Genomic DNA, 20,520 nt, shown 5'->3' on the forward strand with positions numbered 1-20,520 from the left:
TATATTATTATTTATTTTTGAAGCACCTTTTAATTCCAGGGTGTTGTGCGAGTGAATAGTTTTACATAAGTTCACATACCCTGGTGATTTTGGCCTGATAACATGCACAGAAGTGGCCACAAATGGGTTTGAATGGCTACTAAAGGTAACATCCTCACCTGTGACCTGTTTGCTTGTAATCGGTGTGTGTGCATAAAAGCTGTGTGAGTTTCTGGGATCCAGACATACTCTTGCACCTTACCTACTCCTGTAACTAAAGCCCCCGTTACACATAGCGATATCGCTAGCAATATCGCTATAACGTCACCGATTTTGTTATTGCTAGCGTTATCGCTATGTGTGACACTTACCTCCGACCTTCTCCCCCGCTGCTCATCGCTGGTCGCGCGAGAACGTTCTGGACCGTTTCTCGGGCGCTTCCTGTGGCGCCGACGAGCGACGCGTGGACGCGGGCGGGAGGACGTCAGGATCGCCTCGTCTGACAGGTAAGTAGCGACCCCCGACCCCTGCGATCTCGCTGGTGAGATATGCCTGTGTGGCGGCTCACAAGCGACCACTTAGCGATGCACCAGCGATCCAGATCGTTGTCGGGATCGCTGGTACATCACGAAGTGTAACGGTACCCTAAGGCATGTCACTTCACGAGTCCTACTATAAATCGCTTACCAAATGGTATTTCTCTCCGATAAGATTAGCTAAAGCATTGTCAAACTCCTCTTCCCAACGTTGGACGAACTGTGGGCAGGACAGTGAGATTTTGCTCATTTTCTGGAAATGTCCCGAAATAAGAAAATTCTGAGGAAAAAAGTCTCACTCCTCAAATGGCCCTTTTGTCATTTAATATGGAGGCCAATGACCCTTTGCACAAACCAATTTTAATTAATCTATTTTTGGTGTGGAAGAATTCCATTGCATCCATTTGGAAGAAACCAAATGTACCCAAAGTTTCAGACATTATCCAGAAAATTACACTCCACAGATCTTATGAATATTCACATGCCTTAGCGAATAACACTATTGCAAAACACTCAAAAAAAATTGTGGAACACCAGTTCAGTATTTGATTTTGGAATACCATTAACTATTTTAAGAATGTTATTGGGTTTCTTGTCATTTTACTCAATGTAATTTTCCTGTTCAATTGATTTTTTTAACAATATGATCTACGCATTTTGTCATGGTAGCAATGTAAGCGCTACATTTGTATGTTCTGCTTTTCCATCCTCTTCCCCACCTTTCACACTTCATCCCTCATGCCTTTCTTTAAAGAAAAACTTACATAAGGGAAATAAAGATATGCATAACAAAGTATGTGTAAGTAATTTTCTGGGAAAAATACTTCATTTTCATTCATCCACTCAATGCCGACTTTTATTCCCCATTGACTTGCATTGGGGTCGGGTTTCGGACGAAATTCCGACTTTTTTTCCCTAGTCGGACCAGTTTCATCTGACTCAAATTTTGTTTCATGAAACCCGATCCAACCAAAGTCGCTCAACTCTGACCACGACTGTAAAAATATACAGTGCGTATGGAAAGTATTCAGACCCCTTTAAAGGGAACATGGGAACCTGTCACCTCGTTTTGCCGCTATATGCGGCCACTGCGTTTTTTTGCTTATCTGCAGCATTCTATAATTCTGTAGATAAGCCCCTGGTCTGACCTGAAAGAGAAGAAAAATAAGTTTTATTATACTCACCCGGGGGCGGTCCAGCTCGATGGGTGTCACAAGTCCGCGTCCGGCGCCTCCCATCTTAGTGCGATGTCGTCATCCTGCTTGCTTCGTGCCGCGCTCCTGCGCAGGAGTACTGATTTGCCCTGTTGAGGGTAGAGCAAAGTACTGCAGTGTGCAGGGAAAGGTCAGAGAGGCCCATACACTTTTGGAAACAGTTGTGTTAATAAAGGAGAGTGTAGGGTTCAAGAGCCTCATCTCCAACAAAATGAAGAGCAGTTACTTAGGGGGTCTCTGACTTTGGAGGACCTATCCTATCCTACATTACATAGACAAATCATTGCTTTGAAGACGCTGTAATGCTTAGTTTCCATTGTGGTGGCGCTGTAGGGAAACTGAAGACTTCGAGATCAGTTTCTCAACTCTTTAGATCCGATCACTGGGACTGTCAGCAAGGAGATGCATTGCAATCAGCTGATTGTCTTCTAAGAAATCGGGGTTATCAAAGGGGAGACCCCCTTTTAATTGAGTGTAAGTATCACTGTGGGAGGAGGATGCTGCACTCTCCTGTTTCCTCTGTGTCTTGGCTGTAGTTACACCGCTTTATGCTGCCCAGAGACAGTATTGGAAATGGCATTTGATACAACCTGCCTATTAGTTTCCTGCGCACCTGGTTCAGGGTCTTATGTTACTATTAGAATCAGTACTTTCCCAATGTGTATCCTTTTTCCTCCTTTTTTCTTTTTATCACACTGACTGTGATCAGATTTTGCTCCCGATTCCCCAGACTCCTTGATCTGATGTATCCGACCCCTGTGTATAACCGCTATTGTGTTACAAGGTGTACTAATCCTGAATCTTGCTTGTCAGTAAGGGCCTGAGAACTGTTCCCGAAGCTGAAATTGGTTTAGCCGTGATCTACATGTCAACAGAGAAATATTGCAATCCTCGGCAAGGCTCAGCGAACAAAGACGAGGCCGGTAAGGTAGCACTCCAGGTATTCTCTGCAAAAAGTAGATAACCTGTCCGGCCTATAAATCGTACAACGTTCAGGGATCCACTATCTAAGGATTAATGGAAAACACCGTAAAATATTGGTGTTTGGAAATATAATTATTTATTGGAAAAAAGTTGCATCCCAAGTTATGTTTCACTCGTCCTTAGTTACGTCCTCATATGGCAGTGAAAAGGGTAAGTGCAAATGCGCCCTGGTCTCTGTGCTTCCCCTTCCTTCTCTGTATAGGTCTCTTCCGCTGTCCTTTCCCCTTACAGCATGTCAGGACGACTCTGCTCCCCTGCTCTGATGCACCATCATCCATACGGTGCTGTGTAGTTTTGGATATGAACAGGACAGCTTAGGAGCTTTGATAACTTGTTGATGAGTGGGTGACTGACTGCCGGGACCCGTACTGATCTGCAGACTAAGAGACTTGTATTCCCATTAGGATGGAGCGGCAGTGCAGGTGATTGACCGCCGCTTTATTCATTCTCTATGGAGCTGCTGAGCGCTGCTCCCAGATCTTTCCTGTAGCCCCATAGAGAATGAATGGAGCCGGGTTCAGGCGTCCGACCTGCTACTCCACTTTGTAAAGAGATGATATTGCACAACTGGAGTTTAAAAAATAAAAAATAAAAAATCTCTTCTACTGATTGGTGCAGGTCCCAGCTCTTAGACCACAACGGGTCAGTAAGTTGACACCTACTTTATGGATAAGTGATAACTAGTTTTAACTGGACAACCCCTTTAAGAAAAAATGCACTACTTCTCCTCCCCTACAAACAGTAGATGTTCCACAAGCTGGACACATCTGCCAGACCTACCTCCAGGAAAGACAGCCGTAGAGGACAGCCATAGAGTTGCATGAACAGTAAGCCCCTCACCATACCTGTGCCCTTAACCTGCAGCCCCCACGAACAGGAACTTATCACTGGACAGAGGCCTGTCATTTTAAACAGCGGGAATCCTACACCTTTGTTCTATGGGGTGAAACTGCTTTCTTCAGGATCTGTGCTGGGGTGTATGATGGTAGATTTTAGGGTGACTGGGCATGTCTGGCCACCAGTGGGCTGTGGGAGCTGAGTATTACTTGTAGGAGATGATTATTACTTGTGCCAAACATCGTGCATAAAAATGCTAACCAAAAAAGTATATAAGCAACAAATAGTAAGGTTGCATCATAATATACAAAGGATTACTCTAGATTCTAGAACATTGAAGCTGCATTGCTGCCATAGGAAATAATGTAAAAAAGTGATATATAATGTACACATGAAATATTTATCTGCAAAAATTGCTATTTAAAAAGGAAGGAACTTTGTGTATATATTGGCCGATATATGTGAGCTCAATTGGCATGTCAAGACGTTCTTCCTAAATTGGAACCCTGTCCTGATATGTCACCTCTCCTAGGCAAAAAAAAAAGCCCAGGTTAGCGCCTGTTCACACTAGTTTAGATGTGCTGGTCCTTTTTTTCTATTGAATCATAGCCTTTTGGACATGTGCACTCCCACACCCATTAGCCAGAGGTGATTTTAAGCAGATTAGCTGGTCCATTCCTGCCCCATAAATTGCAGGCATTTGCCCAGGAGAGGTGACATATCGGCACAGGGACCCAATTTATGAAGGACGCCAATTGGGCTCACATATATTGGCCAATCTATGCGCGAAGTACCTTCCTTTTATCATAGCAATTTTTGCAGATAAATATTTCATGTGTACATTATATAGCACTTTTTTCCATTTTTTTTTCTTTTTCCTATGGCAGCAATGCAGTTTCATTGTTGTAGAGTAATCCTTATTTGTATATTTTGGAGCAACCTTACTATTTGTTGCCCTACGTTGCTTAGTTATCCCTCGCACTAGTATCTGAGCCCACAGAAGCGATGAAAAGCCTTATAGCAGGGGTCATGATGCACTTTCATTGAGGGCTAGTGGTAGTAACACTTACTTACATTTGTCCTTTCAGAAAAGAATGGCAGACATAATATTATGGTGTCTACACAGTCTTCCAGTATGGCCGTTGATGAGACTGTGTTACCGCCAGCCACGTTTAACACCACAGCTTACGTGGCCAATACGGAGCCACAAGACCAAACAGAAAACTGGTGGGTAATCGTGTAGATGGGTATAATTACACGGTGGAGATCTGTGAGTACAAGAAAGTGCACAGGACAAGACAAGTGATGATTTGTCATCTCACGACTTAGGATGGAGATCAGTGGGGATCGTGAAGTTAAAGAGACGCCCAAGAGTCATCGAAGGAGCAGTAAAACCGACCCGAGGAAGAATCTGGATGTGGAAAGCGATCGCAGTGATTGCAGAATTGCTCTGTTTCAGGAACAACTTCAAGAAAGGCCTCGAGCAGCATCACAAGCTGGAACACCTGCCTCCGACAGACACAGAGTATCCCAGAAAATTGAGTCCTCAAACAAAATACAGGATTATTTCCAGCCCGTGTCCAAGAAACGGTAGGTAGTAAAATACTGAGACAAAAAAATAAAACCTAACCTGTCCCTTTTTCTATCCAGCTCTTTAGAAGGACTTTATATAACATACATAATAATATAATCAAGGTATTATTGCCAGAATGTGGTGTGGTGGCAGGTACCCCTACGCGCGTTTCGCCGCGCAAGCCTTCTTCCGTACTGGCAACACACCTCGTTCTGGTAATTATACCTTTATTATATTATTATGTATGTTATATTTCATTCGGTCTTGTTAATCTGTGATACGGAGACTACTGTATAGCTATACTGATCATACCATGGTTTATTAACTATACAGGATATACAATGGACTAGTTACATTGACCACTGAATGGACTATACACCAGAGTAAAGACCCCGTCACACATAACGACTCACCAGCGATCCCGACAACGATATCAACGTGTCAGGATCGCTGGTAAGTCGCTATGTGATCGCTGGTGAGCTGTCAAACAGACAGCTTCACCAGCGATAAGCACAGCGACGCCGAGCGCGCGGAGTCGCTGTGTTCGTTAGTTACCAGTGCGCTGATGCAGGGAGCTGGTAACTAACGTACACATTGGGTATCCAAGGGACGTGCGTCCCTTAGATACCCGATGTGTACGTTAGTTACCAGCTGATCGCTGGTCTCCCGCCTGTCACACGCAGCGATGCGTGCTGGCCAGCGGGAGACCAGCGACCAAAGAAAAGTCCTGGGCTTTCATACAGCGATCAGTGATACCGGCAGGGGGGCCGGTCTCTGATCGCTGTCACACACAGCGATCTCGCTGGTGAGATCGCTGTTGTGTCACAAAACTTGTGACTCAGCAGCGATCTCGCTAGCGAGATCGCTATGTGTGACGGGCCCTAACACTAGTCAATGATAATCCATTTATCTGTATTGGATTCTTGTGGAATTTGATATGTAGTGTCTACTTGTGCCTTGTATATGCTGCTTAACCCCTTCCTTACCGATGACGGAATAGTACATCATCGTAAGGATCCCCTGCCCTGACATGTGCCCGCAATAGGCGAGAGCGGAATCGCCATCCGCCCGCGCCTATTAACTAGTTAAATCCCGCTGTCAAAGCTGACAGCGGGCATTTAACTAGCGCTTCCAGCCACCGGGCCGGAAGTGAGCGTATCGCCGACCCCGTCACGTGATCGGGGGTCGACGACGCGTTGCCTGGACAACCAGAGGTCTCATAGAGACCTCTATGGTTGTTGCAGGCACATTGCTGTGAGCGCCGCCCATTGGTTGGTGCTCATAGCAATGCAGTAAATCTGCTACATATGGGTGATATGCTCCATCGCCTCTATGTAGCAGAGCCGATCGAGTTGTGCATGCTTCTAGCCTCCCATGGAGGCTTTTGAAGCATACCAAAAGTGGGAAAAAAAAAAGTTTAAAAAAATAAATAAATAAATAAAAAACCCTAAAAGTTCAAATCAGCCCCCTTTTGCCCCAATCAAAATAGAACAATAAAAAAATCACACATACACATATTAGGTATCGCCGCGTTCAGAATCGCCCGACCTATCAATAAAAAAAAAAGCATTAACCCCTTAATCCCATATGACGTACTATCCCGTCCATGTGCCCTGGGACTTAATTCCCAGGGACGGGGCTTATTCACCTGCTTCCCCCCTCCCAGTGACAGAAAGTAAATTACTTATTGTCATAATTCTGCAGCCCAGATATGTACTGTGATTATGTGAAAAGTCCGGACAACCCCTTTAATGTAAATGAAAGTGTTTTTTTTTTTGTTTTGTTTTTTTTTTTTACCAGTGTGAGACATGTAGCTCAGGAGAGCAGATTGACAGTTTATTAGCTGTCTTACACTGGTATCACCCTCTTTCATTTACAATAATCTCTGGAGGCAGATCCTCAGGGAGATCTATGTCTGGCCCATAGATCTTAACAGCTCATTTACATTTACATATTAAGAAAAATGTGGATTTCTCTGGACTAAAGGGCATGTCACACTAAGGCTGGTTTCACATTAGCGCTTTTTAAGCGCACGCACGGCCGGGGGTAGCTCCGCCCCCGAGCCGGCTCTCTGCCCGGCGTGCCCGCCCCTTGCTTGTAGCGCCGCCTCCTAGCGGACAGCGGCGCCTGCGATCGGCGCACCCTATCTTTAGCATAGGGTGCGCAGATCGTGCGCAGGCCGTGCGCTAGTTGCGCTTTGACCTGCGCTGCGCACTTTTGACGGTGCGCCGTGCGCGCCAAAATCCGAAAAGTTTGATTTTGGCGCGCACGGCGCACCGTCAAAAGTGCGCAGCGCAGGTCAAAGCGCAACTAGCGCACGGCCTCGCACGATCTGCGCACCCTATGCTAAAGATAGGGTGCGCCGATCGCAGGCGGCGCTACAAGCAAGGGGCGGGCACGCCGGGCAGAGAGCCGGCTCGGGGGCGGAGCTACCCCCGGCCGTGCGTGCGCTTAAAAAGCGCTAATGTGAAACCAGCCTTTGCGATATCGTTAGCAATATCGCTATAACTTGTGACGTTATAGCGATATTGCTAGCGATATCGCTGTGTCTGATACTTACCTCCGACCCGCTCCCCCGCTGTCCGTCGCTGATCACGCGAGAACGTCCTGGACTGTTTCTCGTCGTCAGCTTCCTGCGGCACTTCCTGCTGTGACGACGAGCGACGCGTGGAGCCGGGCGGGAGGACGCAGGATCGCCTGGTGTGACAGGTATGTAGCGACCCCCGTCCCCAGCGATGTCGCTGGTGAGATCTGCCTGTGTGGCAGCTCACTAGCGACCACGTAGCGATGTACCAGCGATCCTGACCGCGTCATATCGCTGGTGGGGATCGCTGGTACATCGCTAAGTGTGACAGTACCTTTAGAAATTGGATCTCTGATGTTAATGTAGTGTTTTATTCAACTTTGTTTGACCTACATGCTCATACAGACGGCTGATCCTACTGACTGATTCTGATTTAACCTTTCATTTTTCAGGACTTTTTGGAAAGCAAAATCTGTAACCTGATTGCTTGCCATTGGCCGCTTCTTACCATTTCTGTCACGCCAGGGTTGATAAATGTCCCTTACTGTATTGGAAAACAAAAGAAATAGACATATCTCGACCCTAGAATAACCCTGTAATTAACGCCGTGTTTACACAGTCCTCACGTTGTGATCGTGCTGTGAACCTGTGATGTATTAGTCATAAGGAGAGTTTATGCCAATATTTACACAATCCTGGAATATTGGGTCGGAAAATGACATTTCATGATTTTTACTTGCACATAAAAGATTTCTAGATGCAGCCGCTCGTTTTTTTTTCATAAGATTCCTTTTGTTATTTTAAAGTGAAAGAGAAGAAGAAAATGGTGAGACGTCCGCAACCAAATTATGCAGAACGGAGAACGTCACTTCTCAGTCTTCACAATCGACAAAGGAGATTGTACCTCCAAATCATAAAAATGCACATGGTGCCCGCAGTAATGCTCCGGATACTGAGCTACACACAGAACCGACGGCGCCTTCCACTGATAGACTTGGCAACTCGTATGGTCGGGATAAGATGGACACTTTCATGACCAGTCAACCGAAGGACTCCTTCATGAGGAAGAGGAAGGAGACCGAGGATGTGGTGGAGGAGTCTGATGTAGAAAATGAAGACTGTGAGGATGGCAAGAACACTAAAAGTAATGGCAGCCAGATGAAGAGGCCTCGGGTGGCAACCACTGAGGACTTTGGAGAAGGTTTTAGTATAAACTCCCAGGACAGAGGAGAACGAGCCGCAGTAAGTTTCACCATTGATCGAGTTGCTTATCAGGATAACACTAGTTTGTGTCCCTCTGAGATGAGAATGTGTCATCAGAAAGTGACTTAAAAGGGTATTGCCATCTCCAAGACCATATCCCAATATGTTGTAGTTGTAATAATATTTGCATAATATAATCCAATGTATGTAGTCTAGTTATTCTGATTCGCTATGTCTCTTTCCTCATGTGCAGGGCATTAGAGTGGCTTGGGTATCCATGGTTGCGCCCACTAGCAACCAGCTAACTGTCATTATATGAGTGGTTGTAACCATGGATACCTAAGCTATTGCAATGCCCTGCACACAAGGGAAGCGACCTAGCGAATCAGAAGAACTCTACTACATTTCTAATTGGAGGTATTTGCTAATATTATTCTTATTACATGAGATGGGAACACCTCTTTAATGATAAAATCAGATAATTATGTTAAAGTGAGTCTGTTGCCCACAAAACACTAACTGAACCACTTATACCGATACATAGGTGACTTAGCCCTTGTAAAAATCCTGGTTGTAGTATAGCTTTTAGTGGTTTAGTTGGCAAAGAAAATGATTTTTCAGTGCTCATTACGCCCCCTACAGTCTCTCTTTAAGTGCATTTTTAATGTGTTTGTTTTAATAAATTACCTATTACAATCCTTAAAAAATAAATGGTCAGTTTTCACACTGACCGCTAAGCAGACTCCTGCTTCCAGTTGTTTTCAGGAGCCACATGTGCGTAAGCAGCAATATACTTCAATGAAACGTTATCTGAGCTTGCTCTAAGCTTCACAAAGATCACAGGGAAGGGAAGGGGAGGAGGTGAGCTTTGACTTATTGTGACTGGTAGAGCAAATAAATATAAATTGGATCTATCTAGAGGTTTAACTTTCATTGTTATCCTCTCTGGCATGGTAATGAAACTGCTGAAAAGTCAGGTATTGGGCTTAGTCGCCAGTGTGATAAATTACAAGTTTCCATTTTTTTTGTTTTAAATAAATGTAATGATGTGGAAAAGTGAATAAAAATAATTTTTTTTAGGAAAAAAAACATTTTTAAAACAAAACCTTATTTCAACATTAAATCATGTTCTGATGACACATTCCCAATCATGCATATAGATGTCATTGAGGGGGCTGATTGATAGCGTTGGTGGTCAGAGCACAAGGATTTTATTGAACACTGAGGCTAACTATACACATTGTGTCTCATGCAGACGGGCATAATACGGGCACATACTGTATGTGCTATAAGGTCTGGCATAATTGCGTTTCTGCTGACTGCAACTCATAGATGCCAATAACTCTGCTACTGCGGGTCATGAAATCTGCAATCGGGCCATCTGTATCAGGTCTTGGAGAAAAAGGTTCCATCTCAGTCTATGGGGCCCTGCGGATGCACTGACCCGCTCTCCTGTGCTAATTACCTGGCTACAAGTGATGATGCCCAACCTGGGACAGCAAGGGCGGTCTGGAGATTGGGGTATCAATGATGATTGAAGCTTTTTTAACTGGACTACCCCTTTATGATCAGTGTGCCATTTGTTCTAATGTTAGGAGTGTAGCATGTGAGGGGGTTCAGTAGGGCTTCTGCGCAATATTTCCCAGGTCCCATGTAAAATCGGGATCAGTGGAGTATGGTGTTAACCTTAAATGTCTTGTCATAGAAAGTGGGTAAAATTTCAAAGGGTTTTTTCTTGTCTTACTCCTCACTGCAAAGATTAGCAGCCACTAGGGTTATAGAACGTGCTCGGATAAGGTGTTATCGGCGCATGCTCGGGTGGTTACAAGTGTCTTCGGCATGCTCGAGTCCCTGTGTCTGCATGTGTCGCGGCTGTTCGATAGACACAACACATGCAGGGATTGTCTAAAAACAGGAAATCCCTGCATGTTGCAGCTGTCTAAAGTCCCCGTTACACACTGCGATATCGCTAGCAATATCGCTGTAAAGTCACCGATTTTGTGACGTTACAGCGATATTACTAGCGATATCGCTGCATGTGATACTTACCTACGACCGGCTCCCCCGCTGGTTATCGCTGATCGCGCGAGAAGCTGCTGGATCATTTCTCGTCGGCCACTTCCTGCGGCGCTTCCTGCTGTGACGACGAGCGAGGCGTGGAGCCGGGCGGGAGGACGCAGGATCGCCTCGTCTGACAGGTAAGTAGCGATCCCCGTCCCCAGCGATGTCGCTGGTGAGATCTGCCTGTGTGGCAGCTCACTAGCGACCACCTAGCGATTCACCAGCGATCCTGACCGCGTCATATCGCTGGTCGGGATCGCTGGTGAGTCGCTAGGTGTAACGGTACCCTAACAGCCATGAGACATGCAGACACAGGGACTTCACCATATTATTCGAGAACGCCAAAGACACTGGGTTAGCACCCGAGCATGCTCAGATAACGCCTTATCTGACCAAATTCGCTCATCACTACCACCCACCTCTGCAGTATATTGGAGGTTGCCAGTCTCCTAGACAAGGAAGACAACGCTTACAAGTCCTTTGTTGTAAAGCTTGTATAAGTGCTGCTCTGAATCTGGCTGAAATACTGTATCCATCCAGGCTCTGCACTCCTCCATTGCTGCAGAGGTAACGCTGCCTCTGCTAGCATCATGGAAGAGGGCACTATTCCGGCCAGCATTGCAACCAGTCATTCAGTACTACCCCCCCACCCAACAAGATGGGAAGCAGACGACAGCTACTCTCCCATCTGAGAAGGCAACATTGCTATTCAGTGCTCAAGGCTGGGACATATGGCAATAGACGAAAAAGCAAAAGTGCCTTATTTCTTTCAGTTTTCATGCTTGGCTCTGGTATAAGGCACCGACCCCACCTCTAATGCCGGCTCCATTATTCCAGGCTTGTATGGAAAGCTCTGTTCTTGCTCTTCATCGTAGGTGACCTGTCCTTTACACATTTTGGCAGAGAATAATTTGCACTTTTGCTCAGTTTCAGGAGATTATGTGAATTTCCAGCTATTGTGTATTTTTCTGCTGCTCTTTGTACTGATATTAATAGAAAATGAATTTGTGCCTTTAATTTAAATGAATCTTTGTGGTATCGGAGGCGGCGCTGCCGTCGTGTTCACACGGAGCCCTGTCTGCTAACTGTGTGCTCAGCCTTTGTCACAATGTCACATTTTATCCATCACACGCACAAAAAGAAGATGATTAAATGTGTTCTCTAATGAAAAGAACTGCTTTTAAAATGTCCCCGGCCCATTACCAGAGCGATGGCCGCTGCTGAGAGCCAAGAATGCAGGAGGTCGGCTATTCCCACATCAGCAGATTGGCGCTGAGCTACGTGTTTGCTGCCGCCAGCGGGGGTCCGTCATCCTGGGGCCACGTCATATAATTTCTTGGCCTTGTATATTTAATACAATGCTTCCCGGCTAAAGCAGATGCCTGAAGTCCCTTTATGGGTCTGTTTTGTGTAAGCCTGCCATAGGCCATTTGCCTGGTATGTGCCGATAGTGGGCCTCCATTTTTTTATGCTGAGCTTTCGTCAGTCCTGGATGCTACATTGCACCCAGGGAGTGTGCCAGCATTGGGACCCATTGCAAAAAAAAAAAAAAGGGGGAGACAAAAAAGCGCAATAGGGTCTTATCCACGTTACAAAAGACAGTATATCATGAAATATGCTCACCTGGTTAGGATGAGATAAGAGCGTGTAGGTAGCGGCTGCTGCAGATCCACAGGTCTTCAGCGACCAAAGAAATCATGAATCCAAAGGGAGTTTGTAGCTATATTCCGCGCTGCCGCTTTAGACAAATTCCAGGAGAAAGCTGTATGATTGCAGTGGTTTTATTCTACGCGTTTCAGGGGTCTCATGCCCCCTTCATCAGGAAATACCACAAATACATACAGGTATCACAGACATAAATAGGTTTGAAAGGATGCTGGATTTCAAAAAAATGAGTGCCAGCAAGTCAGATGATGCAGTGTCAAAGTTCAATGACACCACATGATTAACAGTTAACCTAAGATATATTACAAAAGAATACGTATTTTAAAAGATTTTTTGATTAAATTTTCGTTTACAAAACAGATAATAAAGTCAAATTTACGATTTAAACAAAAAAAAAAAAGGGAAGGGGGGAGTTTATTCCTGTTTAGAGGTGGATACCTTACAAGTGGACTATCGTATGGAAACAGCAAACCGCTTTTTTTTCATTGAAAGCATTGCAATCTTTATACAAAAAGGGGAAAAAAGTAAAAACATAATTTTAATTCTTTACCAATAAAAAATATATAATTTTAGTTAAATTCTAAAAAATTAAATATAAAGTTATTTTTTAGTATAGAGGAAATGGGTTTAAAAAATAATAAAGGATGCTAAAAGCAGCAACACACGAGAAGCTGCACAGCAGTCAGCGCTGCTCAGAATGAGAACGCAGACAGCATGGATTCATTACTTCACTAATACAAAGATCATGGGCAAATTTTAGATTTAACACGAAGCACATAAAAAAAGGGGTTTAATATCAGATGCAGCAACACACAGGACGCTGTGCAGGAGCCCACTACTGCTCAAAGAAAAAACGCAGGATAAAGTGGCAGAGTGAATGGGTGGCTTCATTGATAGATAAGATCGCAGGCAGCTTTTGTGTTCAACATGTGACACATAAGTCTTTTCACTGTGAAGGAGTGGCAGTAACATTCTTGCACTGTTCACTAATCTCTATGGCTAGGCAATATATGCATGGGAGCTGAGTTAAAGGAGAAATGAGATACTATTATTGGAGGTTATTGATTGTGGGGGCTCTACGGAATGTAACCCCGGGATTCCTAGGAAGGATATTGTTCAGAATGGGATCATGATAAGAATTCGAAATTATTAAAAATTAGCCCTATCGATCATATACCTAAATGTGCACCGAACAGATCAACAAAATTAAATAGAAAGGAAGCCTATTGGATCTACAAATTAGGGAGTCTGAAACCACAGGGTTTAAATGAAATAACTGAGGTTTTTACCTAGACAGTGGAATTTTTGTTCACACCCATATTCACATGCTCTGTAACAAAAAAAAAAAAAAAAAAAACCCTCGTGTATAGATGGCTTCTGAGTTCTTTGCGATAATTTCTCTTTGTTCTATTTAAATTTAAAATTTTATATGCACTATTTGTGTCAGTTTCCCTTGTTGATAATGTTAACCTAGTTATGTAGTCCCCGCCTTGTGGTTTTTATATATTTTTTTATAGATTTGTTTGCACTTAATGCAATACCTAATTGCAATTTTATATTTATAATTAATTTTACAATACTGTGCCTCCTTGGTCTAATGAAAAAAATTATTTATGTATTTACTTAAATATTGCTTGTGCGTTAGCTCTAAAAGAGTGTTATATATATGAAAATCCTGTATAGCCTCCTATCAGGTTTAGCTCCTTTTGCCCTTGGGAGCAATCACTTTCATACCTCTGTCTTAAACATTATCTCTGTTAGTTGCATTTTTTGAAGAGTTTTTTTTTTTTTTCTTCTTTAATTAAGCCCGGGTAAGCGCTACTAATTCTACTAGTCTGACATGAAAGAATGACCCGGCTGATGATAGTATCTCATTTCTCCTTTAACTCAGCTCCCATGCATATATTGCCTAGCCATAGAGATTAGTGAACAGTGCAAGAATGTTACTGCCACTCCTTCACAGTGAAAAGACTTATGTGTCACGTGTTGAACACAAAAACTGCCTGCCATCTTATCTATCAATGAAGCCACCCATTCACTCTGCCGCTTTATCCTGCGTTTTTACTTTGAGCAGTAGTGGGCTCCTGCACAGCGTCCTGTGTGTTGCTGCATCTGATATTAACCCCCTTTTTTTATGTGCTTCATGTTAAATCTAAAATTTGCCCATGATCTTTGTATCAGTGAAGTAATGAATCCATGCTGTCTGCGTTCTCATTCTGAGCAGCGCTGACTGCTGTGCAGCTTCTCGTGTGTTGCTGCTTTTAGCATCCTTTATTATTTTTTAAACCCATTTCCTCTATACTAAAAAATAACTTTATATTTAATTTTTTAGAATTTAACTAAAATTATATATTTTTTATTGGTAAAGAATTAAAATTATGTTTTTACTTTTTTCCCCTTTTTGTATAAAGATTGCAATGCTTTCAATGAAAAAAAGCGGTTTGCTGTTTCCATACGATAGTCCACTTGTAAGGTATCCACCTCTAAACAGGAATAAACTCCCCCCTTCCCTTTTTTTTTTTTTTTTTTTTTGTTTAAATTGCAAATTTGACTTTATTATCTGTTTTGTAAACATAGTAACATAGTTATTAAGGTTGAAGGGAGACTTTAAGTCCATCTAGTTCAACCCATATCCTATCCTAACTTGCCCTAACATGTTGATCCAGAGGAAGGCAAAAAAAACCCCATGTGGCAACAGTAAGCTTCACATTGGGGAAAAAAATTCCTTCCCGACTCCACATACGGCAATCAGACTAGCTCCCTGGATCAACGCAATATTAAGGAGACTAGTGTATATACCCTGTAATATTATACTTTTCAAGAAAGGCATCCAGTCCCTTCTTAAATTTTAGTAGGGAATCACTCATTACAACATCATATGGCAGAGAGTTCCATAGTCTCACTGCTCTTACAGTAAAGAATCTGCGTCTGTGAGTATGCTTAAACCTTCTTTCCTCCAGACGTAGAGGATGCCCCCTTGTCCCCGTCACAGGTCTAAGAGTAAAAAGATCATTAGAAAGGTCTTTGTATTGTCCCCACATATATTTATACATTGTAATAAGATCACCCCTAAGCCTTCGATTAAACGAAAATTTAATCAAAAAATCTTTTAAAATACGTATTCTTTTGTAATATATCTTAGGTTAACTGTTAATCATGTGGTGTCATTGAACTTTGACACTGCACCATCTGACTTGTTGGCACTCATTTTTTTGAAATCCAGCATCCTTTCAAACCTATTTATGTCTGTGATACCTGTATGTATTTGTGGTATTTCCTGATGAAGGGGGCATGAGACCCCTGAAACACGTAGAATAAAACCACTGCAATCATACAGCATTCTCCTGGAATTTGTCTAAAGCGGCAGCGAGGAATATAGCTACAAACTCCCTTTGGATTCAGCATTGGGACCCGGGAGTGTGCCAGCATTGGGACCCATACCAATCTGACACTTATTGCCTATCTAGTGCAGAGGTGATTTTATAGGCTGGAATGCATGTAAAAAAAAATGTGCTTAAATTCAGGCGTAAGTTCTTACATGCATTAAAAAATTGCAAAATGCTCCTAGAAACAAACCACTATACTTGTTATTAAAACATCCTCAAGAACAGAGTGATTTGTTTCAATGCTCTGTGCTTAGGCTGTCGGCCACCACAGCAGCCTACCAGTGATGGTTGAACGTGCGCAGTGTTTACAAGCTCTTTCCACTAGAGCTTGTAAGGGCTGCTGTGATGCTGGAGCGCACTCACGGCTTTCATTCACTTCATAGTACTCCTCCCATACTTCTATATGAGTTTGGTTTGCTTCTGCCGCATCAGAGAGCTCACAGTTTGGACCTGCGCTGCAACGATGCCACTGATGTAATCTGTCCTTGAGGCAGAGGCCGGGGAGCTGTGCGCTTCCACAGAAGATCTTGAGTTAACCCCTTTACTTGAGTTCTCAGAGCAATGCTACTCTAGGTAGAACATTTATGAAGGAGGTATTCCTGTAAGTAATATAGTTATTACGTATCCTCAGGAAAGAAACAAGGAAATTGTCAGAAGTTTAATGCTTAACTTTTGCTAATGTTTTTAAAAGGCCATTCATATAGACAAACGTATATAAAATAACCCTGACTGGGTGGTGTGGAGACATGAGGGTCAGTGGGTGCTCTCATCCGCTGGCCTGCCTGTCTTTAGAAAGACCGCATGGACCAGGACTCATACCGCTGAAAGTCCTCACTCCTTTCCCTTGGGCAGAATACTAAGACAACACAGAGTGAGGGTAACACAGTGTGGCAATACTTTATTGAACCACCAATCGATAATAACATGTAGTTCCGACCCAGGAAGTACGTAAGATAGTGCAAATGACAGAGTCTCACCCTTTCGCTGTCTTCCCTGGTCAGTGAATCACATCTGTATTCCTCCAGCTGGGACTGTAGTCCTTTAAGCTGTTGTCCTGTAGAGTTTCAAATCTGTTTTCCTCTTGTTGGAGCCATGGTGCCTTGCCTACTGTCAAGAAGAGTCTCTCTGGTAACAGAGGCAGATACCCTTTTTAGTTCACAACTGTGTTTCAGTCCATCATCCGCAGGTGAGGGGGAAGTTGGGATGAGGTTATCTCTAGTTGGAGTATTCAATCAATCTGCATAGTTTGTCCTTAAGTGTATGCAGGTCAACAAGCTACAGGGACTGATACGATGGGTAATCTACATATTAGCAAACATCAGTTAAATTACACACAATAAGCTGCAACATACATCAATTCAAGAGTCTGTCACCGGCACTCTGGCTATAGGTTACCCCATACATTGATCCCCCTGATTAATCAACACGTTGGGATTGGATATCTCCTTGCATATCAAGGTGGATAATTGATAGTTGTTTTAGATTTGTTTAACTCAAGAGAGAACGCCTTCTCCCTACCCACTTGTCACCTGAAGACCAAATCCTAAGGTTTATCACAACTGGATGTCCAAAGCCTACAAGAGATGGATGAGAACATTTCATTTAGTATGCTTGATTGACTCTTGTCAATTATTGTTGGAGATTTTTCTGGGAATACCACCTATTCAAGGTTATTGTATATATGTTTTGCTTATGTCTTCATTTTTCTCACTTATATAGCGCCATTAATTCCACAGCGCTTTATAGACATTATTTGCACTGTCCCCATTGGGGCTCACAATCTAGAATCCCTATCAGTATGTCTTTCGGAGTGTGGGAGGAAACCAGAGAACCCGGAGGAAACCCATGCAGACATGGGGAGAACATACAAACTCCTTGCAGATGTTGTCCTTGGGATTTGAACCCAGGACGCTGCCCGTACTTTAAAATGCAATACAGATAGACAAAGTTAAAGGGGTTGTCTAGTCTAAAACTACTAGTCTGCAGCTGTGACCACAAATATGTGATATGCATACTCTCCGGCCACATTCTGACTAGTCGCGTGCTGCCTCGCTCAAGTGTATTAAGTGAGCCACAATGTGAGCCACATTGCTTTTATAAATGGAATGTATATAATAACGTTATGTCGTTTTCTCATTATCACTCTCATATATGTGTGTTGGTGAAAGGTTGAGACTAATTTGGATCAGCAGATTAATATGACCGCAGGCAAGAAGAATCTGTGGCAAGTGAAGGGTAAATCTATCACAAGATCGGCCTACAGTTATTTCATTTCTGTCACATTTTTGGCTCCCCAATAGTGCGTGATTTTCACCCTGCGCCCATTTTTCACAGGCTCCACATGAATAGAGAATACAGCTTGTGCCCGGCTTTGCATTCCTGCCATATTTGTATCATTGCATCAGAGGATTAATCCTTTTCAATTAGTTTTGTGGATTTTACTTCCCCTTAATTGAAAATTCCACACATGTGCTCTCGTGTGCAGGGCACGTAATGATTGCAGGAGTTCAGTCACCGTCCCACCGCACAGATGTATGAAGCTTTTTCTTATTTTTCCTCTAGGTGCCAGCGCTGGGCGTCCAGAAAGTAAAGACTGAGCCGAACATCAAACAGGAACCCGTATCTCAGAATGAAGATACAAAAGTAATCCATTTCTCTTCTACAGTCCCGGACATATTTAATAAAGGGAGGGGGACCTCAGACAAGTATTTGTCAGATGGCTGGGTCGCAAAGGGTTAGTGCTTTATGGCAGCAATTCCAGCATTGCCATAACTATGCTGCTCGGAGCCTGTTTCTCTAGATAATAGAAAACTCAAATTGCATCACTTAAAGGGGTTGTTCACTACTCAGACAACCCCTTCTCAATTGCCAAGTTCACCCTTATAAAAGAACACATCACTCACCTCCGTTGTGGGCACCATTTCACGTTGTCTGCACTTGCTCTCCCGGTGTGTTATACCTCCATTGTGTACGCTGTTCCAGCGATGTCGGCACTTGCTCTCCTGGGATGTTGTACCTCTGTTGTGGACACTATTCAAGCGATGTCGGCTCTTGCTCTCCTGGAGTGTTATACCTCCGTTGTGTACGCCGTTCCAGAGTTGTCGGCTCTTGCTTTCCTGGGGTGTTATACCTCCGTTGTGGATGCCATTCCAGCGATGTCGTCACTTGCTCTCACGGGGTGTTGTTCCTCCCTTGTGGGCACCATTCCAGCGATGTCTGCACTTCCTCTCCCGGTGGTTTTATACCTCCGTTGTGGGTGCCGTTCCAGCGATATCGACTCTTACTCTCCTGGGGTGTTATACCTCTGTTGTAGGCGCCTTTCCAGTGATGTCAGCACTTGCTCTCCGGGTGGTGTTATGCCACATAGGCCAATCGGTGGCCACTTTTACTCTCGCTTGCTTCGGATGTAACTGACATTTGGAGGCAGTCGGAAGCAGCCACTGATTGCCTGGAGGGCTCACGTGGTATAGCACTGTTGTGTGAGCCCCAGGAGAGCAGGTGCCAACATTGCTGGAATGGCGCCTGCATCGGAGATAGCTATAAAGTGTTGTTATTTTATAAGGCGGATCTTGGCAATTGAGAAGGTTCTGTCTGAATAGTGGACAACCACTTTAATACCCCATGTATTAGGCTGCGGGAGACATGAAATTGCTCACAGCCTTGGCAGCCAAATCGCTACCAGTGGGGACAGCACAAGTAACCGGATGCGTCCACTCACTATAGCTAAGAAAAACCTGCGAAGAAAGAAACTGGATTTGCAGCTAAGGTCTCAATCAGACGTCCGGTTTTCATGTGCGACTTCTGTGATTTTCCAGGATAGAACAAGTAGCCATTATAGTCTATGGGGCTATTCATGTGTCCATGTATTTTTACAGTTGAAGAAATCCAGGAGACGTGTCCATTTTTTATTGGCGTCACAAATGAAAATCATGCGTACAAGTGTTTGGGTCCATGAAAAGAATCAACAACAAGTGGGACACAATTGTAAAGTTGAATGAAATTTATTGGTTATTTTACATTTTTGTTGAAATTCAAAAACTGAAAAATGGGGCGTGCAATATTATTCGGCCCCTTTAGCTTAATACTTTGTTGCGCCACCTTTTGCTGCGATTACAGCTGCAAGTCGCTTGGGGTATGTCTCTATCAGTTTTGTACATCAAGAGACTGAAATTCTTGGCCATTCTTCATGGCAAACAGCTTGAGCTGAGTGAGGTTTGATGGAGATCGTTTGTGAACAGCAGTTTTCAGCTCTTTCCACAGATTCTCAATTGGATTCAGGTCTGGACTTTGACTTGGCCATTCTAACACCTGGATATGTTTATTTGTGAACCATTCCATTGTAGATTTTGCTTTATGTTTGGGATCATTGTCTTGTTGGAAGACAAATCTCTGTCCCAGTCTCAGGTCTTTTGCAGACTCCCACAAGCTTTCTTCAAGGATGGTCCTGTATTTTGCTCCATCAATCTCCCCATCAGTTTTAACCATCTTCCCTGTCCCTGCTCAAGAAAAGCAGGCCCAAACCATGATGCTGCCACCACCATGTTTGACAGTGGGGATG

At 43.7% G+C, this 20,520-nt stretch overlaps 2 protein-coding genes across 3 annotated transcripts in view; one reads left to right on the forward strand and one right to left on the reverse strand.

Annotated features, from left to right (window-relative positions):
- DECR1 (2,4-dienoyl-CoA reductase 1) overlaps positions 1–18,898 on the reverse strand; it is a 188,556-nt gene extending 169,658 nt beyond the window's left edge. Inside the window, exon 1 of the mRNA XM_073550524.1 lies at positions 18,866–18,898. Within this exon, the coding sequence (XP_073406625.1) occupies positions 18,866–18,883 (18 nt within the window). The 5' untranslated portion in view covers positions 18,884–18,898. The remainder of the gene's footprint in view (positions 1–18,865) is intronic.
- NBN (nibrin) overlaps positions 1–20,520 on the forward strand; it is a 110,790-nt gene that overhangs the window by 65,670 nt on the left and 24,600 nt on the right. Inside the window, exons 8-12 of one of the 2 annotated variants that reach the window (XM_073550521.1) lie at positions 2,543–2,652; positions 4,639–4,777; positions 4,880–5,140; positions 8,454–8,889; positions 18,525–18,605. In XM_073550521.1, the coding sequence (XP_073406622.1) occupies positions 2,543–2,652; positions 4,639–4,777; positions 4,880–5,140; positions 8,454–8,889; positions 18,525–18,605 (1,027 nt within the window). The remainder of the gene's footprint in view (positions 1–2,542; positions 2,653–4,638; positions 4,778–4,879; positions 5,141–8,453; positions 8,890–18,524; positions 18,606–20,520) is intronic. The other variant, XM_073550522.1, reaches the window with a different exon arrangement.

The sequence above is a fragment of the Dendrobates tinctorius genome, unplaced genomic scaffold (assembly GCF_039654945.1).
Source record: "Dendrobates tinctorius isolate UK_male_01 unplaced genomic scaffold, ASM3965494v1 ptg000165l, whole genome shotgun sequence".
Classification (NCBI taxonomy): Eukaryota; Metazoa; Chordata; class Amphibia; order Anura; family Dendrobatidae; genus Dendrobates; species Dendrobates tinctorius.